At 36.6% G+C, this 27,803-nt stretch overlaps 1 protein-coding gene across 1 annotated transcript in view; it reads left to right on the top strand.

The window, feature by feature from the left end:
- The window catches only part of TMEM167A (transmembrane protein 167A), a 35,750-nt gene extending 8,262 nt beyond the window's left edge, over positions 1-27,488 (top strand). Inside the window, exons 2-4 of the mRNA XM_082651024.1 lie at positions 11,100-11,209; positions 15,578-15,612; positions 23,300-27,488. Coding sequence (XP_082507150.1) covers positions 11,100-11,209; positions 15,578-15,612; positions 23,300-23,370 — 216 coding nt within the window. The 3' untranslated portion in view covers positions 23,371-27,488. The remainder of the gene's footprint in view (positions 1-11,099; positions 11,210-15,577; positions 15,613-23,299) is intronic.
- Positions 27,489-27,803: the final 315 nt, after the last annotated feature.

The following is a 27,803-nucleotide window of genomic DNA, read 5'->3' as shown; positions in this document are numbered from 1 at the left end:
CAATTATAACTGCTGTGTGCTACAGTTGTCCCATGTATAAAAGAAGGATATTAATAACAACTGCCTCAAATATGAGGATAAATAGGATAACCAAAAAAAAGAATTCCGTGAATATCAGTTATTTTTGTTGTCAGCTATAAACTGAAAAGAAGGAATCATGCTATGTCCTTTTTTTAAATTTAATATTTATTTTATATTGGGGTACAGTTGATTTACAATGTTGTGTTAGTTTCAGGTGTACAGCAAAGTGATTCAGTTATACATGTACATATATCCATTCTTCTCAGATTCTTTTCCCATATAGATTATTACAGAATATTGAGTAGAGTTCCTAGTGCTTTACAGTAGGTCTTTCTTGATTATCTATTTTATACATAGTAGTGTGTATATATTAATCCCCAACTCCTAATTTATCCCTCCCCCCGACCTCTCCCCTTTAGTAACCATAAGTTTGTTTTCAAAGTCTGTGAGTCTGTTTCTGTTTTGTAAATAAGTTCATTTGTATCATCTTTTTAGATTCCATGTATAAGTGATATTATAATATTTTTGTTTCTCTGTCTGAATTACTTCACTTAGTATGATAATCTCTAGGCCCATCTATGTTGCTGCAAATGGCATTATTTCATTCTTTTTTTATGGCTGAGTAATATTCCATTATATCTATGTACCACATCTTCTTTATCCATTCTTCTGTTGGTGGATGTTTACGTTGGGAGATTAATCCCTTGTCAGTCACTTGGTTTGCAAATATTTTCTGCCATTCTGTGGGTTGTCTTTTCGTTTTGTTTATGGTTTCCTTTGCTGTGCAAAACCTTTTAAGTTTAATTAGGTCCCGTTTGCTTATTTTTGTATTTATTTGCATTACTCTAGGAGTTGGATCCAAAAAGATATTGCTGTGATTTATGTCAGAGTGTTTTGCGTATGTTTTCCTCTAAGACTTTATAGTGTCTGGGCTTACCTTTAGGTCTTTAATCCATTTTGAGTTTATTTTTGTGTATGGTGTTAGGGAATGTTCTAATTTCATTCTTTTACATGTAGTTGTCCAGTTTTCCCAGCACCATTTATTGAAGAGACTGTCTTTTCTCCATTGTGTATTCTTGCCTCCTTTGTCATAGATTAGGTGACCATAGGTGCATGAGTTTATCTCTGGGCTTTCTATCCTGTTCCATTAATCTATATTTCTGTTTTTGTGCCAGTACCATACTGTTTTGTTGACTAGCTTTGTAGTAGAGTGAAGTTATTCCTCCAGCTCTGTTTCTTTCTCAAGATTGCTTTGAATATTCAGGGTCACAGCCACTCCCTGCCTCCCCAGGAGACCCTCCAATCCCCATAAGTAGGTCTGACCCAGGCTCCTATGGAGTCACTGCTTTGTCCAGGGTCTCAGTGCACGTGAAACCTTGTGTTTGCCCTCCAAGAGTCGAGTCCTGTCCCCCAGTCCTGTGGAGCTCCTACATTAAAGCCGCACTGGCCTTCAGAGCCAAGTGCTCTGGGGGCTGCTCTTCCCACTGCCAGACCCCCAGGCTGGGGAGCCTGACGTGGGGCTCAGAACTCTCACTCCTGTGGGAGAACCTCTGCAATATAAGTATTTTCCTATTTGTGGGTCACCCACCTGCCAAAAGCACCTCTCCTACTGTCTCGTTGTGGCTTCTTCATCTTTGAATATAGAATATCTTTTTTGGTAGATTGGAGTATTTTCTGTCGATGGTTGTTCAGCAGTTTGTTGCGATTTTGGTGTTTTCGTGAGAGTACATGAGCTCAAGTCCTTCTACTCTGCCATCTTGTCTCCTGTCTTGCTATGTACTTTTTTTAATCCAGTGTCTACCCTCATGCTCCAGACAAAGTAGATATCAAATACATGTTTAGTTATGTTGGCTAGGAGGAAACCTGTGCTTTATATTTCATTAGATTATTATCAAATACTATTCATCGACGAATTCATATACATGTTCAAAATATGACCTTTAAAAATAAGCACTGTGAGATACTATGATTTCTCTCTAGAGTTGATCACCATTTCTTTTATTGATTTATTTCAAGTTTAAAAATATATATTACTTGCTTTCACAGATGCAAGGTTAAAATCCAGTTCAATTAAAAACAAGACATATTAAACTTTATCCTTATTATATCCATGAAGAAATGATTTTCACAGAGAACAGCTATTAAAATAGTAATTACAAATCAATTTTACCTTGTTCAGACCATAATCATAACACTTAGAAAATTTGAGAAATCCAGAAAAGTTGATAATTAGGTTGAAAACCTTCCAGTGATAATCACTTCATTGTCTTCTCTTTGCATAAAGGTTTACATAGCTACAGATATACCGATTATGAAATTATGTTTTTCCATCACTTAGCATTGTACAGAAGCATTTTTTGGTTCTTAAAATATTGGCAAATAACATGTATAATTTTTTTAATGTTTTGAATAGTTAGTAAATAAAAATCATTAAATGTGTAAAAGGTTAAAAAATATTATGACAGTTTCTGATAGCTAATTCTTTTTTTAGGATCTCTTGGCTATTCTTGCTTACTTATTTTTCCATATGAATTTCAGTATCAGTTGTCAATTTCAACAAAAGTAACTTGTTGCAGTTGGGTTCATTTTAAATTTATAGATTAGCTTTACAGTATTGCCTTTCAATATAAGAACCTGGCATACACTCCATTCTACTATTGTATGCTTCAGTATGTTTTAAGGCTTTGTCAATTGGTCTTTGATGCCAATATTACAGATTTCTTGTTAAGATTATTCTTATATATTTTAGCGTTTTGTTCTAATTGCTGTTATATATGGAGTCCTTTTTTTCCATTTTGTTTCTCAACTGGTTGATATTGTAATTTTGATGATTGTTGATTTAAGTATTTTAAATATGTGCCTAGCCACCTTACTCAGTTTTAATTCTGTTATGGTCTGTAATCATTTTTCACTAGATTCTTTTTGGCTTTTCAGGTAACGCTTTATATTTGCAAGTAACAATTTCACCTTAAAATAGTTTTTTTATAACTCTTATTTTTTGTCTAACTCCTGACTTTACAAGAAATACTTTTTTTTTAATTGAAGCATAGTTGATTTACAGTATTCTGTTAGTTTCTGGTGTTCAGCAAAGTGATTCAGATATATTTTTTTCAGATTCTTTTCCATTACAGGTTATTACAAGATATTGAATATAGTTCCCTTTGCTATACAATAAACCCTTATCGCTTATGTCTTTTATGTATAATAGTTTACATCTGCTAATCCCATACTCCTAATTTATCCCTCCCCATGTCCCTTTGCCCTTTGGTAACCATAAGTTTGTTTTCTGTGTCTCTGAGTCTATCTCTGTTTTGTATATAGATTCATTTGTATTATGTTTTAGATTCCACGTATAAGTGGTGTCATATGATATTTGTCTTTAACTTACTTCACTTAGTGTGATATTCTCTAGGTTCATCCATGTTGCTGCAAATGGCAGTATTTCATTCTTTTTGTGACTGAGTGATATTCCATTGTGTGTGTGTGTGTGTGTGTATGTGTGTATGTATGACATCTTCTTAAACCAATCCACTGTTGTTGGGCACTTGACTAGTTTTCATTGCTTGGCTATTGTAAATAGTGCTGCTATGAACACTGGGGTGCATCTATCTTTTCAAATTGGAGTGTCCATCTTTTCCAGATATATGCCTAGGGGTGGGATTGCTGGATCATATGATAGCTCTATTTTTCCTTTTTTAAGGAACCTCCATACTGTTTTCCATAGTGGCTGCACCAATTTACATTCCCACAAACAGAATAGGAGGGTTCCCTTTTCTCCACACCCTCTCCAGCATTTGTTATTTGTAGACTTTTTGATGACAGCCATTCTGATGGGTGTGAGGTGATATCTCATTGTGGTTTGGATTTGCATTTTTCTAATTAGTGATGTTGAGCATTTTTTCATATGCCTATTGGCCATCTGAATGTCTTCTTTGGAGAGATGTCTATTTAGTTTTAGGTCTTCTGCTCATTTTTTGATTGGGTTGTTTTTTTCATATTGAGTTGTATGAGCTGTTTGTGTATTTTGGATATTATCCCCTTGTAGGTCTCATCCATTGCAAATATTTTCTCCTATTCCATAAGTGGTCTTTTCATTTTGTTGATGGTTTCCTTGTCTGTGTAATAACTTTTAAGTTTGATTAGGTCCCATTTGTTTGTTTCGCTTTTATTTCTTTTGCCGTGGGAAACTGATATAAAAAAAAATATTGCTACAATTTGTATCTGAGAATGTTTTGCCAATGTTTTCTTCTTGGAGTTATGGTGTCAGGTCTTGTATTTAGGTCTTTAATCCATTTGGAGTTTGTATGTGGTGTGAGGGAACATTCTAGTTTCATTGATTTATGTGTAGCTGTCCGGCTTTCCCAACAACACTTATTGAAGAGACTGTCTTTTCTCCATTATATATTGCTTCCTTTGTTCTGGATTAATTGACCGTAGGTGTGTGGTTTTATTTGTGGGCTCTCTGTTCTATCCATTGATCTGTATGTTTGTTTTTGTGCCAGTACCATGCTGTTTTGATTACTGTAGCTTTGTGTACTATTGTCTGAAGTCTGGAAGTGTTATGTCTCCAGTTTTGTCCTTTTTCCTCAGTATTGCTTTGGCAATTCTGGGAATTATGTGGTTCTACGTAAATTTTAGGGTTATTTGTTCTAGTTCTGTGAAAAATGTCATGGGTGTTTTGATAGGGATTGCATTAAATTTGTAGATTGCTTTGGGTAGTATGGCCATTTTAACAATGTTAATTCTTCCAGTCCAAGAGCATGGGACATCTTTCCATTTCTTTGAGTTTTCTTCATCAGTGTTTTATAGTTTTCAGCATATAGGTCTTTCACCTCCTTGGATAAATTTATTTTTAGGGTTTTCTTTTTTTTTTTCTTTTTGAGATGATTTTAAACGAGATTGTTCTTTTACTTTCTCTTTCTGATAGTTCATTGTTAGTGTAAAGAAAAGCAACGAAGAGAAAAAAAAGCAACGGCTTTCTGTATATTAATCTTGTATCCTGCTACCTTGCTGAATTCATTTATTCTGCTTTTTTTTTTTTGCGGTATGCGGGCCTCTCACTGTTGTGGCCTCTCCCATTGCGGAGCACAGGCTCCGGACGTGCACGCTCAGCAGCTATGGCTTACAGGCCTAGCCACTTCGCGGTATGTGGGATCTTCCCGGACCGGGGCACAAACCTGTGTCCCAGACCTGCATTGGCAGGCGGACTCTCAACTACTGCACCACCAGGGAAGCCTCATTTATTCTGCTAATTTTTGTGTGGAGACTTTAGGGTTCTCTGAATAGAGAATCATATCATCTGCAAACAGAGACAGTTTTACTCTTCCTTTTCAATTTGGATACCTTTTCTTTTCCTTGTCTGATTGCTGTGGCTAAGATTTTCAGTACTGTGCTGAATAGAATTGGTGAGAGTGTGCACCCTTGTCTTGTTCCTGAATTTAGTGGGAAGGCTTTTAGCTTTTCAGGGTTGAGTATTGTTGGCTGTGGGTTTGTCATAAATGGCTTTTATTGTGTTGAGATATGTTTCATCTGTATCTACTTTCACAAGAGTTTTTATTATGAATGGATGTTGAATTTTGTTTGCTTTTTCTATATGTATTGAGATGATCATGTGATTTTTATTCATCCATTTGCTAATGTGGTATATCACATTGAGTGATTTGTGGATATTGATAAATACTTGCATCCTTGCGATAAATCCCCCTTGATCATGGTGTATGATCCTTTTAATGTATTGTTGGATTCGGTTTGCTAACATTTTGAGTATTTCTGTATCTATATTCATCAAAGGCATTGGCCTATAGTTTTCTGTTTTTGTAGTGTCTTTGGCTTTGGTAACAAGGTGATAGTGGCTTCATAGAATGAATTTGGTAGAGTTCCCTCCTCTTCAACCTTTTGGACCAGTTTGAGAAGGATAGGTTTAAGTTCTTTCTAGGTTAGGTAGAAATTCCTAGTGAAGCCATCCAGTCCTGGACTCTTGTTTGCAGGGAGTATTTTCTTACAGGTTCTATTTCACTTTGATCATTCTGTTAAAATTATGTTTCTTCTTGACTCAATTTTGGCAGGCTGTGTGTTTCTAGAAACTAGTCCATTTCTTCTGGGTTGTCCAATTTCTTGGCATATAATTGTTCATAGTATTCTCTTATGATTTTTTATATTTCTGTGGTATCAATTGTTATTTCTCTTTTTTCATTTCTTATTTTGTTTATTTGGGCCCACTCTTTTCTTCTTGGTGAGCCTGGCTAGAGTTTGTAGATTTTGTTTATCTTTTCGGAAAACCAGCTCTTCGTTTTACTGATCTTTTCTGTTAGTTTGGGTTTTTTTTAATCTTTATTTCTTCTCTCATCTTTATTTCCTTCCTTCTGCTCACTTTGGGTTTTGTTTGTTCTTTTCTAATTCCTTTAGGTAGTAGGTTAGGTTGTTTATTTGAGATTTTTCTTGTTTCCTGAGGAAGACCTGTACTGCTATGAACTTCTTCTTAGAACCACTTTTGCTGCATCCCATAGATTGTGTAAGGTTATGTTTTTATTGTCATTTGTCTCAAGGTATTTTCTGATTTTTTTTCTTTTATTTCATCCTTTACCCATTGGTTTTTTTAGTAGCATGTTGTTTAGTCTCCATATGTTTGTTCTTTTCCCATTTTTCTTCCTGTGGTTGATGTCTAGTTTCATACCATTGTGGTCAGAAAAGATACTTAAAATAATTACTATGCTCTTAAATTTGTTGAGGCTTGTTTTGTGACCCAGTATGTGGTCTATCCTAGAGAATGTTCCATGTACGCTTGAAAAAAAATGTGTATTCTGGTTTTCTGGGATGTAGTGTCTTGTAGATGTCAATTAAGTCCAACTGGTCTATTGTGTCATTTAGGACATCTGTTTTCTTACTGATTTTCTGTCTGGAAGATCTGTCCATTGATGTCAGTGGGATATTAAAGTCTCCTACTATTATTGTATTTCTGCCAGTTTCTCTCTCTATGTCTGTTAGTGTTCTATTGATATATATTTAGGTGCTTATACTGGGTGCATATATGTTAATGAGTGTAATATCCTCTAATTGTATTGATCCCTTTATCATTGTCTAATGTCCTTCTTTTTCTTTATGGACTTTAAGTCTACTTTGTCTGATATGATTATTGCTACCACCACTTTACTGTCATTTCCATTTGCCTGAAATATTTTTTTCCATCTCCTCACTTTCAGTCTATGTGTCACCTTAGCCCTGAAGTGAGTCTCTTGTAGGTAGCATATTATAGGTTCTTATTTTTTATCTAATCTGCCACTCTGTGTCTTTTGATCAGGTCATTTAGTCTATTGACATTTAAAGTAGTTATTGATGGGTATGTGCTTATTGCCAGTTAATTTTGTACTTTGTTAGTTTCTTCTTCTTTTTCCTTTTGTGGTTTGATGGTTTTCTTTCATATTATGCTTGAGTTCCTTTCTTTTTGAATGTATCGTATGTTTTTTATTTTGTGGTTAACTGGGTTTTCAAGTATGTTGACCATAACTATCTCTACTTGCTTTTACAATTTTTGTTGTTGTTGTTTTTGTCTTTGTCTTTGCTGCATCGCATCTTCATTGCCGCACATGGGCTTTCTCTAGTTGCAGTGAGCAGGGGCTACTCTTTGTTGCGGTGTATGGGCTTCTCATTGCGGTGGATTCTCTTTTTACGGAGCACAGCCTCTAGGTGTGTGGGCTTTGGTAGTTGTGGCATGCAGGCTCAGTAGTTGTGCCTCGCGGGCTCTAGAGCGCAGGCTGAGTAGTTATGGCACACAGACTTAGTTGCTCCGCAGCATGTAGGATCTTCCTGGATCAGGGATTAAACCTGTGTCCCCTGCGTTGGCAGGTGGATTCTTAACCACTTTGCCACCAGGGAAGTCCCTTCTTGTTTTTAATCAATGTAATGTCTTATTTAAATGATCTTCAATCCTTTTATATATTTGCCTTTCCTATTGTAATTTTCACTTTCATATAAATTCTTGCTCCTTTTCTCTTTTGAGGAGACCTTAGGGTAGGTTTAGTATTGCTGTATTCTTTTAGTTTTTACTTGTCTGAGAAATTCTTTATCTCTCCTTCTATTCTAAATGATATTCTTGCCGGGTAAAGTATGTTGCAGGTTTTTCCCTTTCAGGACTTTGAGTATATCATGCCACTTCCTTCTGGTTTGCAATTTTCTGCAGAGAATTCATCCAGCTGATAGCCTGATAGGGATTCCCTTGTATATAGCTCTTTGTTTTTCTCTTGCTGCCTTTAGAGTTCTCTCTTTGTTTTTGACTTTTGCCATTTTAATTATGATATGTCTTGGGATAGGTCTGTTTGGGTTCATCTTTTGGGGGACCTTCTGTGCTTCCTGTACCTGGATATCTATTTCTTTCTTTTGGCTTGGGAAATTTTTAGCCCTAATTTCCTCAAATAAATTTTCAATCCCCTTTTACCTCTCTTCTTCTGAGACCACTGGAATGTGAACATTGGTATGGTTAATGTTATACCAGAAATCTTGTAAGTTGTTTTCATTTTTTAATTTTTTTTTCTTTAGCTGTTCTGATTAATTTCCATCGTTCTGTTCTCCAGATCACTTATTTGTTCTTAAGTGTTATTTAGTTTGCTGTTGATTGCTCTAGATTGGTTGTTATCTCAGCACTTGAGTTGTCTAATTTTGATTGCTTCATCTTAGTAGTTTCTAGTTCCTTGTTACAGTGATCTGCATTTCTATTGATAATCTTAATTCCTTTAGCATTTTCCTTATCTTCTTTTTGAACTCAGGGTCTAGGAGACTGGTGAGGTCTGCTTCATTTCTTTTAGGGGATGTCTGTCATTCTTTTAATTGGGAGTAGCTCCTCTCCTTTTTCATTTTGCTTAACTTCTTCTGTCTGAGTTTAGGAGAAACGTTTTCTACTGTGGTCTTGAGGGGGTGTTTTCAACGTGGGAGCATCATGTGTACTCTGTGTGAGTCCAGTATTTTTGGTGTGAGGGCTGGTTTTGGTATGAATGCCAGCGACCTCTTCTCCCCAGAGTCTGCTGGCTGTTATCCCCTTGATGGGGATGTGATAGGTGTTTTGGTGTCCAGGGCCGGCACTGGGTGTTAGGCAGAACCCCCTCATTGCTCGGTGGCCTGTTGGAGTCAGGGCCTCCTCCCCAGTTGTTGGAGTAGAAGCCCTGAGGGTTGGATTTGATGAGGCTCCATTGCCCTTGAGTGCGTGCCCTGTCCCAAAGGAGGTGACCGCTGAAGCAGGTGAGGCTCATGTGGTCACGGTGAACCTATGTGCCTCCCATGCAGTCCAAAGTTGCTTCCCTTTTTCCATTGTGTTCGCCCTAGATGTAGTGCTAGGCAGTGATACGGAGTAGGCTGGCGCTGGGGGCCAGGGTGCTGTGGCTGCATGAATCGAGATGGTTGGGCTGCTGCCTGGGACCTTGACTGCCTCTGTGGCAGGCCTCTCCCAGGACCTGTCCACCCCAGATCCAACTCCAAGCAGAGGTGTGGGGTGGGCAGAACTGGAGCACTGAGTACTCCTCCCTAGAGGCTTTGTACCAGATACATGCCTTTCTGTGCTCCACCAGGTGCTGCTGACAAAGCCCAGACCCACCCCCTTTCCCCCCACCCCCACCTTAGGAGTGCTGACATCGGAACAGTGCCTCTGTTGTTAGACCTGGACCACACCCCAGACCCTCAGGACTAGCTCCTTGCAGCTAAATGGAGTCTTTCCCTAGGGTTTGTCTGCCAAGATTCACTGCTTAGCTGCTGTAGGTATTTGTAGCCCCACCAGATTCACACTTTGATTGGGAAGTGTGGTGAGGTACAGGTGCCAGCACCAGTCTCCCTTCACCGTGACTGTTAGCAAGCCAGTCTGCGCACACTCCTCTCAAGTAAAGTCCAGGCTTCTCTAGCCCCTCTGTCTGTCCCAGCAGGCAAGGGGGTTCCCTAAGCCTGCCTGTGTGGACCTTTTCTCCTTTACACATCCCCCCCAGAGGCTCAGGTCCCATCCTGATGCCTTTTTTTTTCTTTTCCTGTCCTACCTGCTTACATGGAGGTCTTTCGTGCAGCTTTGGTTATATAGGAGATCTTCTGCCCATTTCCTATTGGTTTTCTGTGAGAATTGTTCCACATGTAGATGTATTTTCGATGTGTTTGTTGGGGGAGGTGAGCTTCACATCCTCCTACTCTGCCATCGTGATCCCCCTCGGGAAGTACTTCTGAATTTACTAAATAAGCATATTGCTGGCTACTGTGTGAGACTGATATATTTTAGCTACCTGTATATAATGGAAATGTTATTCTTTCTTATACGTACAGTAGTATTCCTGCACTTTTTAAAAATTGTTTTATTTTATTCAATCATCTCTTATTGGGCTCCCACTGTGCGGCTGGCACATAGGTGCTGGAGATTCAGAGTTGATAGACAATGTCCACTCTTCAGGGATGAGTATTGTGATAAACATGTAACAGTTTTCTTCGGGAACAGAATCCTGTGTTAAATTTTATTTTAATGACTTTTAAAAAATCAGCAGTGAATGAGCAAGTGCTTTTCTTTCACCAAAATCTAATAGGCTAGTAGTATTAGTCAACAAATGGAACATGATTACTTAAATTTAAAGCATTCTTATTCTAAAAGAATTTCAGAATTGAAAGAAACTTGAGCCAGCATTGAGTCTGTCTCTCCATTCTCCACCCAGTTTTACTGATGTGAAACAGAGATTTAGAGAAGCCAATATTCAACTGAGGTCATATAACCAGCTTACTTGCAGAGCTTGGAGACCCCATGTCCTGCCTAGTAGTCTGGGATCCTAGAATATCTCTATTAATTATTGGTTAAGCTTTGGTGAGCTGTTTTGGATTCATGACATTTTTGGTAGTGTTTTTAAGTTCTTGAATTTAGAATTTTTGTTGCATCTTCTGAATTCCTTAGCCCAAAGAATGGAGAGGAAAGTATGCTCTCAAAATACCTTGTGATTTTGCTTTTAAAGTGTTCTCAGACACATCTGTTTGCCTTGTTGAAGAAAAAAGTATGATTCTTAATATGAATTTGACATTTTTTACCTGTGCAGTTTATCTTCTAACATTAATTTTTCTTTTTCTCTTTTTAGTCTGCCATTTTCAATTTTCAGAGTCTGTTGACTGCAATCTTGCTGCTTATATGTACCTGTGCTTATATCCGATCCTTGGCACCCAGCCTCCTGGACAGGAATAAAACTGGGTATGTCACTAATAATGTCTAATCACCCAAATTAGTTCTTAGAGATATTGAATGTCAGTTACTGAAAGTCATTAAATAATTTAATTCCTATATGTAATTTAGTTTATAATAACTTTTTACATTATTTTTTCCCTGTTTTTAAAAATCCAAATCTTTATATTCACAGAAGCTTACTAAATAAAAATATAAATATTAGAAGTGACCTGAAATGTGTTGGACTGAAAAAAAAAGTGTATTTTAAAAGATGTGATAGATTTTTTTCTGAGATTGAAGCTACAATTTAGTACTTTCAAAGACAGTGTTTGGCCTTAGTATTTAATAGAATATTAGTAAAATTGGTTATCATATTTTGAAAGCATTAAACATCTTATAAGCACTGTGTCCATAAAAATAATAATATAGACATTGCCTCTTCATTCCCAGACTGGTCTAATCATACAGGCTCCTCATCTGTATCATAAAGCAAACATCTTTGGAGAAATTTATTTAGCTTACTTAAAAAAGTAATGAAAATTCAGTCTTGGGCATGTCACATCACTTTTAATTATATGTTCACACCTAAAAAACATTTAAGCTTAATATGATACCACAAAGACTTAAAATTTTTAAGTGCCATGTTCCTAATACAGAAATACATATTGAGTTCAACCAGGACAAGTATGTAAAAAAACAGAGACCATGTGGTGAAAACTATGCAGACTTTCTTCACCTTACAGATTTATTAATTTCTTGAATTCACAATTGTCTTTAATTCTTTTGTGGTAAGATCCTGTACCTCACTTAATCATCTTAAGAAATAATAGGATGAAATAGTAGAATACTTCACATAGGAATAATTAATTATCTCCAGCACCTTTTTTGTTTTTGATGAAAGGAAAAGGGCCAAATTAAGATCCTGCAAGGTCAAACTCTGCTTTTCCACTAATAAAAAGCCCCTACAAGAGGCCAGGTAGTAGATACTCAAGCATGAGAGGAAATAATTCTCTTTTCTTCAACTCCATTATATCTTTGGGGTCATAATTAACATTTATTCAAACATCCTATTATCTAAATCATTTGGCTTTTGTTACTATTCCTTTCTTTTTATTACATAGGTTTGTTTGAACATCTATAAAGATATAAATAGAACCCCTAACCAGTTTTGAATAATGAAAATCTATAATCCTGTTCCAATAAACTGATTGTCTCTATTGGCATGAGGGATTTTATTTAACCTACTGAAGGTGAAAATAGATGTTATTTGTCCATCAGTTTTTCTGACAATGCCTCACTTCCTTTGTAGACATTATCTTCTCATCAGTCCACCTTTTTCTCTGAACTCAGCACTCAATACTTTGTCCCTTTGTTGAAATTATATAATCTTATTTGTTGCTTAGTTGTGCCTGAAGCCTTTCTAGCCAGCCAGTTTTATTTCCTCCTACCCTTCTTCTGCAACCCCCAACGATTAACTTATAATTAAAGCATATGGTAGAATCCAGTAAACAGTATCATTGATCATTAGTTTAGATTTCTAATGTAATACATAATGTCTAATAAGAAATTTAAGTGTTTATGTCATTGAAGAACAATCTCATCGTGGCAGAACAGTGTATTTGTACTTTTCTGATGCTGCGACAAAAAAAGTAGATTGCATGTGGAAATGTCTGCTCCTCATTCCTTTGGAAGCAGGAACACATCCATAACATGCTACATTAAAAAAGGAGTTCTCAGGGCTGCCAACCTTACAGTAGAGGTTGAGTAGTAGTATATTTCTCCTACATAAAAACCAAAGAAATAACACGCCTATTTTCACATTTTAAAATATATAATGATATAGTCAACTGTTTCAAAGCTTTTTTTTAAAACTTTGCTTCTATTTATATAAATGTTAAGCCCCTTTTATTTTGACTTGTACATATGAAGTATTTTCTGTAGAAGAAATTTTTACTGGTCATTGTTCTGTTGTAATACGTATTTTTATGAGACTCAAAATAAGCTTTCCAGGCTTCCCTGGTGGCGCAGTGATTGAGAGTCCACCTGCCGATGCAGGGGACACGGTTCATGCCCCGGTCCGGGAGGATCCCACATGCCGCGGAGCGGCCGGGCCCGTGAGCCATGGCCGCTGGGCCTGCACATCTGGAGCCTGTGCTCCGCAGCAGGAGAGGCCACAACAGTGAGAGGCCCGCGTACCGCAAAAAAAAAAAAAAAAAAAAAAGCTTTCCTTTCATTATAGTGAGTATTCCATGCTAAAGTGAAGATAATCTGGACCAATTAGATAAAATGAGTTCTTGATAACTTCACTGTTGAAAATAACAAATTAATTTTTTGCTGCTTCAAATAATATAGAACTAAAAAGCAGCAAAGAAAGATTGCTACTTTGTCTTGCTTCATATTTTCATAGACTTAATAGTTTTATCAGCAGATAAACTTATTGGCTTATATCCTTAGAAACTAAGCAGCATATCTGCATTGGTTTTTACCAGCTAATAAAGTTCCTTTTAGCATTTGGGATATTACAGAAATGTCTAGGTAGGGAAATATGTGAAAAAGGCCAAAGCAGTACCAATTAATCTCTTAAGTTGCCAAGTTGGGAAATTTTTTTCATTTAAATAGCTTTCAGTATGCTAAGTGTGTTATACCAATTTCCTAATGAGGCTTTTAGTTATTTCTAGACTATAAGACCTGAAAAGACCTTGACTATGGTCATGTGGTTTCAGATTATTCTGTGGGGCCCTAAGCTTTCCACAGAGGAACTTCAGGTGTCCTGCCTCTGAGTACCTCAGCCAGAGGAGCTTTAAGTCAATAATGCATTTTATAATCAATAGACTTTTAGAATCAAGCATCCAGGGCTTTGCAGATCACTAACCAGTTGTCTTTCATTTTTTGATGAAATGTAAGCCAATGTAAGTGATACCTGGAGTCATGTCACATACACCTTTAGCCTGCGTAATACTGAACACAGTGCATGTTAATCACTATTCTAAAGACTTTCTGTGTAATAACTCATTTAATCCTTGTAACAACCCTATGAGGATGAGATAAAGAGAAAAGAGGTAAAATAACTTGCCCACAGTTATGCAACCAATTAAGTAGGATTGAACTTAGGCACAATCTAGCCCTGATCCTTTGCTTTCAAGAGTGCTTACGATTTTTGTCCTTTTTATTCCTATAAGAAGAAAATTGTTTCACCTGTCAGAATGCCCATCCCTCACAATAAACTTGTATTTTTGCCCATTTCATTTAATCTGTACTAAGAGACTTCTTGCTTTGATGTCAGGAATTCACTGTATACTTCAAAGGAGGAAAGTGTATAGAACTTGATTGAATCAGCATTTTCTTTCAGTCTTAACCATTCAAATACAGTGATTCATTGCCAGCCATCTCTTTGGGCAAAAAAAAAAATTATAAATTTCCCTGTAATTTAAACATTATGATTTTCTTATCCCAATCCTAATAAGTAATGTTAATTTATCTTGATTTGTAACCATGTGTAACACTATTTATAATTCTTTTGTCACACCAACAAAATAGTTGTCTACAATGTGTGTTTTTTCCCAAATATCTCTATTCATTGAATGACTTGTCCTTTTTTTTGAGCTGGTATTTTTAATGCATGCAAAATAAGTGAATATCCATATAATATGTATTCATAATATATTCATTCATAGAATTGAAATGGACATATTAGTCTAATTTTTCTTATTTCCAGAGTATATGTGTTTTAAATGGCATATTTAGTTAATTGCATATACAATTATATGAAACTAGGGTTTTCCACTTACATTGAAATATATATGTTGAAATATATTGAATATATTACACTGAAATATAGGCTCATATTTTTGTATTCCTCCTTATTTAATGTTATAGTTATGTAAATGCTATCATTGGAGTTCATGATTATAGATCATTTAAATAAAGAACTATATTCAGTAAGAAGTAAGTTTATTCAGTATGAGAGTTTTATTTTTTAATGTAAAAATTTATCCAGAACCAACTGTTCCCATTTACTGTTTTCTCAAAGTTAACATTTATTTAAATGGGCATATGTATTTTCTGCTTTTGAAGGTAAAGCACTTGAAGTTGACGGAATCAATCTTCTAATAGTAAGCCCTGGTGCAAGTTTTTGCCACTGTCACATTAATTTACTTTGGGCTTAACCTGTGAGACAACATATGTTCAGTTTCTGACAGTTTCTGTACATTGATGGTTGATAAGCTATTACTGTGTCCTACTTTTCTCCATAAGTGGTGGCTCAACATCAACTACATTTCAGTTTAAAGCAAAGCATCAGCAGTTAAAATACTAGTATATAATAAATTCTCCATATAGTTCTGAATAATTCACCTTTCCCAGTAAACAGTAGATACTTTTTTTTATTCTATGCAGGTTGTTGGGTATATTTTGGAAGTGTGCCAGAATTGGTGAGTATCTATCTATAATCTCTCTCCACTTCTTCATCTGTAAATTGTTGGCCAATTTACTTGTTGTGTTCAAACAAATCAAATGTCAGTTTTTAAAGTGCAGCCTTCTCAACTATGTGCATTTTGCAGTAGTTTGTAGAGTTCCACCTAACTCTTTTCCTGACACTATTTAAAACTAGACTTCATAGATAGCTAATAATACTTCATTAGCAGGGAGATGGAAAATATGACAAAAGTCTCTCTAATTCAGATATCAAATACTATGCATTCTTGGCTTTGGGGAGATTTCAGACAAATGTGTATAGTTTTATGCACACATACTTTAGTATAGAGCATGCAATTCTGTATAATGTGTACCATTTTGATAACTGAGGATGATTTTTCCATTTAATGAAAGGCTTGCTGAGCAACTATCTAATTGCCCTCTGCTAGGTCATAGAATCTTATTGGTTGCTTTTAGAAAACATGAACTATTTCATCTTTTGAATCCATGTATGTGGTCATACTTGAGCTTTGTGTAAATGTGGATATCTTCTAACTTTTCATAATAAGATTAGTAGCACCTTAAGTGTGTTTATGGTTAGATAACAGTATATACTATACATTGTCCCATAACACTACGTATACAATAACATTTAACACAGTGCCCAGCACATAGTAGACTCTCAAATGATTGGTAAGTAAATGAATTAAAATGCATTTTATTTGCTAGTATTCTTTTTTTATTGCAGTATAGTTGATGTAGAATATTACATAAGATACAGGTGTACAACGTAGTGATTCATAATTTTTAAAGGTTATATTCCATTTATAGTTATTATAAAATAGTGGCTATATTCCCTGTGTTGTACTATATATTCTTGTGGCTTATTTATTTTATACATTACAGTTTGTACTTCTGAACCCCCTACTCCTGTCTTTCCCCTCCCCCCTTCCCTCTCACCACTGGTAACCACTAGTTTGTTCTCTAGATCTGTGAATCTGTTTACTTTTTCCTATATTCACTACTTGGTTTTATTTTTTAGATTCTACATATAAGTGATATCATACAGTGTTTGTCTTTCTCTGACTGACTTATTTCACTTAGCATAAAAACCTTCAAGTCTATCCATGTGGTTGCAAATGGCAAAATTTCATTCTTTTTTATGGCTGAGTAGTATTCCAGAGAGAGAGAATGAGAGTGAGTGAGTGTATGCCACATCTTTATCGATTCACCTGTTGATGGACACTTAGGTTGCTTCCATATCATGGCAATTGTAAGTAATACTAAGTAATACTACTTTGAACATTACGGTGCATGTATCTTTTCAAAATAATGTTTTTGTTTTAGTCGGATATGTACCCAGGAGTGGGATTTCTGGGTCATATGGTAGCTCTATTTTTACTGTTTGGAGAAACCTCCATCCTGTTTCCCGCAGTGGCTGCACCAATTTACATTCCCACCACCATCCACATCCTCAGCAACATTTGTTGTGTTCTTTCTGATGACAGGTGTTCTGACAGGTGTGAGATAATATCTCATTTTTGCATTTCTCTGATGATTAGTAGTGTTGAGCATCTTTTCATCTGCCTGTTGGTCATCTCTATATCTTCTTTGAAAAAATTTCTATTTAGGTCTTCTGCCCAGTTTTAATTGGGTTGTTTGTTTTTTTGATGTTGAGTTGTATGAGCTGTTTATAGATTTTGTATATTAATCCCTTATCAGTCATATCATTAGCAAATATTTTCTCCCATTGTGTAGGTTGTCTTTTTGTTTTGCTGATGGCTTCCTTTGCTGTGCGAAAGCTTTTATGTTTAATTAGGTCTGATTTGTTTATTTTTGCTTTTGTTTCCTTTGCTTTAGGAGACAGATCAAAAAAAATATGATTTAATGTCAAAGAGTGTTCCATTTATGTTTTCTTCTGGGAGTTTTATGGTTTCCGGTCCTACATTTAGGTCTTCAGTCCATTTTGAGATTATTTTTATATGTGGTATGAGAAACTATTCTGACTTCATTCTTTTAGCTGTTTTCATTCTTTGTAGCTGTTTTCTCAGCACCACTGAGAGGGGTGGGGAGCGGTTCCTGACACAGTTTTGTATGGAGTCCAGGGTGTCCTGAAACTTGTGTTGGCCTGCTAGTGGGCAGGACCATGTCCCAACTGGTCCCAGGGCAGGGTCTGGCCTACTGGGAGGTGTGGGCAGGCTGGGTCTGCAGATTGCAGGATTGTGGTTTTCTTGCATTTGGTGTCTGCCACCTGATGGGTGAGGCTGGTCCAGAGGCTAGAACAGGCTTCCTTGAGGGCAGGGCTGGGCTCCAGGAGTTTCTGGGGCTGGTGCCTGCCCACTGGTTGGGGAACTGGGTGCTGGGACCCTGCTGGACAGGGCCATGTCCAGAGGCAGCTGTGGGCTCAGGGGGTCTTAAGGCAGCCTGTCTGCTGATGGGTGGGGCTCTGTCCCCACTGAGTGAGTTGCTTGGCCTGAGGTGTCCCAGTACTGGCACCTATAGACTGTTGGGCCAGGGCACGGTTGGGTCCTAGCACTAATAAGCTAGAGTGAAGATTCCACAATGGCGCCTGCTAGCACCAGTGTCCCCATGGTAGAAGTAGCTCTATGAATGGCTGCCACCAGTGTCTACGTCCCCAGGGTGTGTTGCAGTTGCCTCCTGTTCCTCCGGGAGATTCTCCAAGACCAGCAAGTAGGTCTGACCCAGGCTCCTATCAAATTACTGCTTTTGCCCTGAGTCCTGGAATGTGTGAAACTTTGTGGGTGCCCTTTAAGAGTGAAGTCTCTCTCCCCGAAGTCCTATGGGACTCCTGAAATTAAGGCCCACTGGCCTTCAAAGCCAGTGCTCTGGGGGCTCGTCTTCCCAGTGCAGGACCTCCAGGCTGGAGAGCCTTATGTTCAGGTCAGACCTTTCACTCCTTTGAGAGAATCTCTACAACGTAATTATTCTCCAGTTTGTGGGTTGTCCACCCAGTGGTATGGGACTTGACTATACAGCTAGTCTTCCCCACCTACCTGTCTCCTTGTGGTTCTTTCTTTGTGTCTTTGGTTGTAGAAGATCTTTTCTGGTAGGTTCCAGTCTTTTTCATCGATGGTTGTTCTGCAAATAGTTGTGATTTTGGTGTGCTTGTGAGAGGAGGTGAGCTCAGGGTGTTTCTACTCCACCATCTTGGCCAGTCTCCCCAAGAGATAGTATTTTCTGATGCTTTTAGATCACATTTGCAGAGTCCCAACGCAAACCCTGAAACAACAGAAGAAATCTTAAGCCCTTCAAAAGTAACCAAGAAGAGGGAGAGAAAGAGACAAAAAAGCACCCTCAAGGGCTAATGCTGATAGCTAATGGTAAATGTAAATATATATACACCAAACTCCTTGCTTCAAGATCCAGGTCACTCAAGGAAAAAGGTAATCTCGCTAAGGAACAGGCTGGTAAGAATACCTCACGTAAACTACAAAGAGAGAACATAATGGGATTGTCTCCATAATTTCACTTTCTGATATTTCATTGTTTGTGAGTGTATAGAAATGCAACAGATTTCTGTATATTAATTTTGTATCCTGCGACTTTACCAAATTCATTGATGAGCTCTAATAGTTTCCCCATTTACCATCTCATCAAAAAGAATCGAATACCTAGCAATAAAGCTAAGGAGGTTAGAGACCTGTACTCCGAAAACTAGAAGACACTGATGAAAGAAATTGAAGATAACACAAACGGATGGAAAGATACACTGTGTTCTTGGATTAGAAGAATCAATATTGTTAAAATGACCATAGTATCCAAGGAAATCTACAGATTCAGCTGCATTCCTTATCAAATTACCAATGGTGTTTTTCACAGAACTAGAACAGGTAATTTAAAAATTTGTATAGAAACACAAAAATTCCGATTAGCCAGAATAATCTTGAGAAGGAAGAACAGCTGGAGGAATCTTGCCCTCTGACTTCAGACTATTACAAGGGTATGGTCAAAAACAGTATGGTACCGGCACAAAAACAGACATAGATCAGTGGGACAGGATAGAAAGCCCAGAAATAAACCCCACGCACTTATGGTCAATTAATCTAGGACAGTGGAGGCAAGAATATACAATGGAGAAAAGACAGTCTCTTCAGTAAGTGGTGCTGGGGAAACTGGACAGCTATATGTAAAAGAATGAAATTAGAAGATTCTCTAACACCATACAAAAATAAACTCACATCTAGGTGTTTAATCCATTTTAAGACTGGATACTATGAAACTCCTAGAGGAAAACATAGGCGGAACACTCTTTGACATAAATCGCAGCAATTTTTTTGGATCCGACTCCTAGAGTAATGGAAACAAAAACAAAAATAAACAAATGGGACCTAATCACACTTACATGCTTTTGCACAGCAAAGGAAACCATAAACAAAACGAAAAGACAGTCTATGGAATGGGAGAAAATATTTGCAAATGATGTGACCAACAGGGAATTAATGTCCAAAATATACAAACAGTTTGTACAGCTCAATATCAAAGAGATAACCCAATCAAAAAATGGGCAGAAGCTCTAAATAGACATTTCTTCAAAGAAGACATACAGATGGCCAACAGGCACATGAAAAGAAGCGCAACATCGCTAATTATTAGAGAAATGCTAATCAGAACTACAATGAGGTATCACCTCACTCTGGTCAGAATGGCCAACGTCAAAAAGTCTGCAAATAATAAATGTTGGAGAGGGTGTGGAGAAAAGGGAACCCTCCTACACTGTTGTTGAGAATGTAAATTGGTGCAGCCACTATGGAGAACCCTTAAAAAACTAAAAATAGAGTTACCATATGATTCAGCAATCACACTCCTGGGCATATATCCAGAGAAAACCATAATTCGAAACGATATATGCACCCCAATGTTCATTGCAGTCGTAGAATATCACTCAACCATAAAAAAGAGTAAAATAATGCCATTTGCAGCAACATGGATGGATCTAGAGATTAAGGCAGAGAAAGACAAATATCATATGATCTCACTTATATGTGGAATCTAAAAAAAATGATACAAATGAATTTATTTACAAAACAAATAGACTCATAGATATTGAAAGCAAACTTATGGTTACCAAAGGGGAAAGGCAGGGGCAAGGGAAGGGGATAAATTAGGAAATTGGGATTAACAGATATGTACTACTATATATAAAATAGATAAATAGCAGGGACCTACTATATAGCACAGGGACCTATATTCAATATCTTGTAATAACCTGTAATGGAAAAGAATCTGGAAAAAGAGTATATGTATAAATATATGTGTGTGTGTATCTATCTGAATCGCTTTGCTGAACACCTGAAACATTGAGTCAACTATTCAGTAAAAAAAGAGAGAGAACATATGGAAGAGCAAGACAGTTTGAGGAAGTAGAGAATATCACTGGATTAGAGTCATACTAACATTAAAGTTGCTAGCTCATGAATAAAATATTAAGGTATTTTAAATCCATCTTTTGTGTAATAAATTAGAAAACGATGTACAACTCCATTTAGTAGCCAATCCAGGTGATCCTTTTGTTCACAATTTTTACTTGAAAGTATAGCTAAAGTTTTCAGACATCTAGTTTATAGCTTTCTTCATGTTATCCTATAGTACTACCTATTTTTTGGTCTAATTATAAACTGTGCCCTTTTTTGCTTGCCCATGTATTTCCATTTTCCTGTCTTGACTATATGAATACCATAGGTTAAATGGTTCAATTATTCATTTTTGCCAATTATGTGGAAAGCATTAGCTTTTCATTTTGGCAAAGTGGTTTAGAAAATGTTGATGGTGATATGCTGCTTTCTCAACCACATGCTCCTCTCTTATCTTGACACAGAATATATCCACAAAGAAAGGAAACAGTTTTAATGGGAAAAGGCCCAGCCAAATCATCTTATCATGTTACACATCACATTACAGCAACTGTTTCACATTCACTTATAGAGACCTAAGACCAGACAAGAAGTAACATTCTTACCCAAGTTCAACCAAAGATGTTTAGCCTCTACCACATGGCAGTCTCTTTTAAGAAAATTAAAAACGGGAAAATGAAACCCATATGTAAATTATAGCATTCTAAGTTGGAGGATGAGGAAGAGAAGAACTTCCTCAAAAATTAATTTCCAGCAGATGGAAAATTTAGGACAATATTAGTTTCTTCTTTTAGTGTTTAAGAAGACTATATTAGACAGAGTGTCTAGCCCTGTGGTGAGTGACAGGCTTCCTTATGAGATCTACCAGAAATTTTGGTCTGATTGTTTTGTTGGATAACTTGAGTTTTTTACCCTGAAAGAATCAGCATGGCTAAAAAAATGAGGAACCACGGTGTTTTTTAGTTTCAAAAGATTTTTTTTTTCCAGTTGAGATAATATTGTAAAAACACTGTATTTTCTCACTTTCTAGATTTTCCTTTAGCTGGAATGCAGTCCATCAAATGTCTACGGATAGAAAAAACTTTCAGAAAAACACCAAATGTTTATTTTATTTGTATGTGTGTAATGTCTTCTGTGAATATTGCCATTGAACAAATATATAAACTTTTTGACTGTATCACTATGATCTCAGTGAGGAAGCTCTGAAAATGAAGATGACCTTCAAGGTTTTAGTTGATAAGAGTGGTCAAGATTGACATTTTCCAGAAGTAGTTAACTGAACTTGCTAGTGAAATATGGAACTTAGTTACTAGAAAAGATTATTTTAAACATCACAGAAAAACACAGGTGAGGTGAGTATAAACCATCTCTGTAAAGGAACCAGGTACATACCCAGGATTATTCCTAGAAGTAGCACATCACTCTTTCTCCTTCTTCCTTTCTTATGTGCCCTCAAGGCAGCATAAAAATGCCTGTTGCTTTGTGCAGCCTTGCAATTACTGAAGAAACAGGAAAGAACAAGATGAGTTTGAGTTAGCTCACAATTACAGGATCTGTTTGTAGGAGTTTCACAAGCCAACTCCAGATCTACTTCATGCAAAGGAAAGTCTCCAAGTATAAACAAACACTCCTTAAACACATGTGAAAATTGACTAATACAGAAGTGGTTGTTCTAAGTTCTACATCTCTAACCCAGAGTAATTATACTGTAAAAGATTTGATATGAAATCCATTTCAGAAATAGTTTTCTCTGATATGTTTTTATTAAGCATTCTATGTTATGTTGATTTTTTAAATGCAGTTTGATTGAACACCCTGTTTATTTTCATCTAGGAATGCTTATTTTTTACCCCTTATAATTGTCATGAATTGCTATCAATGAAGAAAAAAAGTATGGCTAGAAACTGTATGTTGAATTTCTCTTTATAGGTGGAAATTTCCCTTTTTTATAGGGAAAAAACAAGCAATATTTCTTTGGTTTTAATTGAGTTTTCGAGATAATTTCATTTGGATCTTTAGCCTACATTCTGTGTTATATTTTTTAATATCTGGGTTTATGCAGTGACACTGAAATGGCTCATGAAATGTTTTCTAAAGGCATGAAAAGGAGGTGGTCTTAGAAATAGATCAGTATAGTTTAGCTCATTCTGGAGTATACTCACTTTTATGTTGCATGTAGTTTGTTTTGCCCACCCCTGCCCCTAAATATATGGGCTTCATAGGCAAGAATTTTATCTTGGTTTTTTATATGCCCCTCTCCTGTAGTAAGTAATAACCTTACTGCTAACCACTCAGTTAATCAACGTGAATATATCTACCTTTTTTCCAACAGGTGAACGGAAGAGTCCTTATGTTGCGGTATGCTGTATTGTGATGGCCTTCAGCATCCTCTTCATACAGTAGCTTGGAAAAATGCCAGAATTCAGTTGCAATCAGATTTAAATATGAAAAAAAGGACTTATCTGCAGAAAATAATGGAAAGAATGGTTAACCCTTTTATCTTTGAACATTGAATGACATAAATTTTCAGCTGCTGTTCTCTATTTTTGTTATTGGACCAATGTTCTATATAAATAATTAGGATGTAACCATTTAATACTCAGAGCTTAAATATGTCTGTAACATCAACCTCAGTACTGTCACTACAATATTACATTCTGCATATGTCATTCTATTATGTCAGATACCAGTTTTTAGTGAGGTATCTTTAAGGCACATAGGAGAAAACAAAATTGGTAAATTACTTAAGTTCCTTTCACCGTGATTTGGAAACGATAAATCTTTATAGAATGAGACTTTTTGGACTAGCTTTTTTATTGGAAAAAAAAAAAAAGGTTCAATTCGTGTTGGTAAGGACTGCATTCATATTTAATAATGCTTGCTTTTCCTCTGGCCACATCATTTTGAGCATTAACCAGAGTACCTCTACTGTTAGCAAACTGTAGTTTATTACAGGTATTTAAACTATTTAAAACAAGGCTATGCAGTTCTTAAGGAGGAAGATAAATGAGAAGTGACTTAAGAGTGCTATTGAGAAAATGTTCCTATTTAACATAAAAGAATTCAGAATACCTGACTGGTGTTATCGTCTCTGAAACCTCTGGTTAAGTATGGATAAATGTCTTAAGCATAAATTTGACCAGCTAACTGTTGTTTTTGGAATAAGGCTACATGCTTAGAGTAAAAAAGAGCTAAATGGAATGATAATCTTACACACGTTTTTCATTCTTTTTAGTGTTAGGTCTCTACATTTTAATTACCCCAAAATGCAAACTGTGTTTTTGTTTTTTAATACAGCACTTTAAATCTAGTTTATGTTTTGCCTATAAACTTGAACTAGAATCTTGTATAACTTACTACATGATGATAAACAGTTTTCACATCTACTTACCATATGCCATGGCATAAATGTCTTTGAGCTTTGATGATAAAGGAGGACCTTCAGTAATTTTCATTGAGGCAAGAGGAACATTGGAAATGTGACATAAATTTTGTAGTAGAGCAGTTATTACACATTTATGGTTAACATTTCAAAATTCAGTTAAAGTTTCAAAGCGAAGGAAAACTTCTTAACTAAAAATTGCCCATTATACATAGTATTAATTTGATATTGTCGGCTGTTAATTCCCCATAAAGATAAAAAGAATAAACTTTTTTTTTAAGAAAAAAAATTGTTTAGAATTATTTTTAAATGAGCCTGCCAGTAGCTGTTTCTGCAGAAACAAAGTATGGAACTGAAAGTTACCTATTTTTAGGACCACTTTAAAGTACTTAGAATTCTAGGAAACGTAAGAAAATCTTGTTACACATTGCCTGCTTTTTTTTTGCAAAAGATAAAAGCTGCTGTTTGGCTGTCAGTATATTTGTTTATTGTACATTTCTGGCTTATCTATAGCTGTTTTAAAATGGTATATTTTGCCTTAAACAGGTTAATCAGGTTATAATTGTTCCTACTCTGCACTGTCCCTTGGGCTTTGCATTAGGTCAAGGATTTTCAGGGTATCCCCAAAATAGGACTCTTATCAGAATATACATGCAGAGTAAGTCACCTTTCTGGGTCTAGTTTCTTGAATGGCCATCTGTTGTCCAACTCTGCTGCCAACTAGACTTTCCAAAAGCTATATCAACTCATTTTTTATATACTAACACAAATCTAATATGAAAAAGGGAGGACTATTCTAGATAATCAGTTCTAGGACATTTCTTTTAAGTTGGCATTTCAGAGGAGGTAGGTGGAAAGTAGAGGAAGAAATAATTTTTTGGAAAATTTGTGGCAACATATAAACATTTTACTGTGTGTAGATGCTGAACAGAATAGGAAGCAGCTTATTTCTTATTTCACGAACCCATGTCCCCTGCATCGGCAGGCGGACTCTCAACCACTGCACCACCAGGGAAGCCCAATGAGCATTTTCTTTAATGTATTTTTTTTTTCAAAGAATTACCACTAAATCCTATTCTCTAACCCAAAGGGCGGCGTAGGTAGTTTTAAGCCCACAGAATATTCAGATATTCCTTTTGTGGTCTTGGCGAGGTGGTAAGATGCAGAAGAGGATTAAGGATCAATTTAAACATCGGATGGACTGCCTCTGTCACACAGTCTTGGTGCAAGGCCAGATGGGATGATGGGCACTAAAGTCCACAGCTTGCTAGATTCAAATACCCTCCCTAAGCTCCTTCCTGGCTCCAAAATCTTTTGATTCCATCTTGCCTGGAATTTGTTTTGTGCTGATGTTTAGTTCCTGATTGGCCTCAGCTGTGCCAATGGCAGGAGCATGCCTTCTTTCCAGGCAGTCTTAAAAGATGTTCAATCAAAAGAAGACATAGTCTGCTGAATTCCCTCTGTGGCTTAAAAAAGTTTAGATTCAAGTCCAGTATTTTGTTAATGCCTATGCTGCTGTGCCAGACACTACTATCCTGAATGTTCTTACATCGTCAGATTCAAAACAGTCCTATGCTGGGAAAAGTAGTAATATGTAACTTGTAACAGACACCATCATCTTAGTAAAATGCAGATCAGTCTAGTTCTAACCTAGGACAAAATTGAGATTTCAGTGAAGTAACTTCTTCAAGTTCACAAAGTCAAAAATGAACAGATCTCTGCCTGGTTTTGTGAAAAAGACCTACCACTTACAAATAGAATATTTATATTTCAGCATTTTAAAGAGGCATTAAGAGAGTGCATTCAATCTATTATCACTGAACACAAGTACACAGTTTCTTCCCTCTAGTGGTTCATAATATTGTGGGTGAGAGAGAAATTAGGTTATTTTATATGAAGTGCAGTGTGATAGCATTTATTATTGAGATAACACCAGGATTCTAGAAGAAAATAAAAAGGTGACAGCTCAGTCAGGGATATGAACTTCCTTCCAGAGAAGCAAGGCTTAAGCTGAATTTAAGAGCAATATGCAAAAGCACCAGGGGTATATTATGGACCATCAGTACCTAGCTTGTCGTGCCAGCCACTTGGGGAGTACCCCTGAGCCTTGAACAACACAGGTTTGAACTGTGCAGCTCCACTTATAGGTTGGGTTTTTTTCAGTGGTAAATGCTACAGTACTGCACGATCCCAAGTTGGTCGAATCTGTGGCTACAGAACCTCGCTTATGGATGGCTGACTGTAGGATATCCCTGGAGTGTGGACTGCGCAGACGGTCAGCACCCCTCACCCCCATTGTTCAAGGGTCAACTACACTACGATATAAGCCTAGAAATGTGGAGAGAGGTTAGATCCTAGAGGGTCTTGTATTTTTCTCATTGCTGTCTATTATCTACCTCAGAATTGAAGTTCAATATGTTTCCTCCTGCCTGACAAAAAAATTCAAGAATAAAAATAAAATTCTCCCTTGGTGTATGTGTAAACAAGGTTAAATATATCCATGCCAACCTTATTTTGGACCAAGAATAATACATTACTGTCCTCTCCAGAGGCAAGCCAAGGTAACTTACCAGTCAGGTCAAATATTTTCAGGAACTCTGAGTAGCTCATACTCTATCAGTGCCAAAAGTAGTCAGGATTGTTAAAGCACACATGTGCATAAGAAGCGAAAGTGGTTGCAATTTCTACATTTCCTGGGTGCACAGAAAAGATTTCTAATAAACAAGGACATGTGCTCCTTTCAAAGCCTTTGAGAAGTACTGGATCATAGGAAACTGAAAACAAGAACGGAAGATTCTTGGGGACGCCTCTACTTTCTTTGGTATCCAGTAACAGTAGATGTACAAAATATAAGTACTTGTGTAATATATCAGCATTGTGAGTATTGCACAGCCCTGTTATTCTCAATCAGCAAGTTACTAGCTTCCAAAAATAGCTTCATGATTATGTAATCTATACATTGCCTTCCACAGTTTCTTTTACTTTGCCCTCAACCAGTCCCAAAATGGTAATCTGAAATGCCACTCCAATATCAGAAAAAAAGGGTAGGTGGAAATATATTTCCTGTGGTTTTGAGAGTACAAAAAATCATCCTACTCTGTGGTTAGTGCATATGTCTGTGGTATGTAATAAAAATCAAAATGAACTTGCAAGAGCCTCCTAGTTTTGTCTTATTGTCAGATGAGTGAAAGGTTTTTTAGGGGTTGGTTAGAGTATTGAAATGGCCATGTTTTGAGTAAGATGGGAATAGAGAAATATTTCTATTTGTTTTACCTGCATTTTAAGTCATGGCTGGTCGAGGTTGGTTTGGGGAAGTTTTATTTTTATATTGTTTTGCATCTTAAAGCTGTTCAATCTATTATATTGCTGTTTCTTTGAGTGAGCCTTCAAGAGTCTAATGAGCTTTAGATGTGAAGTCATGAATTCCCTCCAGAGATGGTGGAAATCTGATTCT

This window comes from Grampus griseus (genome assembly GCF_964374135.1).
Source record: "Grampus griseus genome assembly, chromosome: 3".
In the NCBI taxonomy this organism is placed as follows: domain Eukaryota; kingdom Metazoa; phylum Chordata; class Mammalia; order Artiodactyla; family Delphinidae; genus Grampus; species Grampus griseus.
Note: the sequence above shows the minus strand (reverse complement) of the source record. Positions and strands in the feature narration are given on the sequence as shown.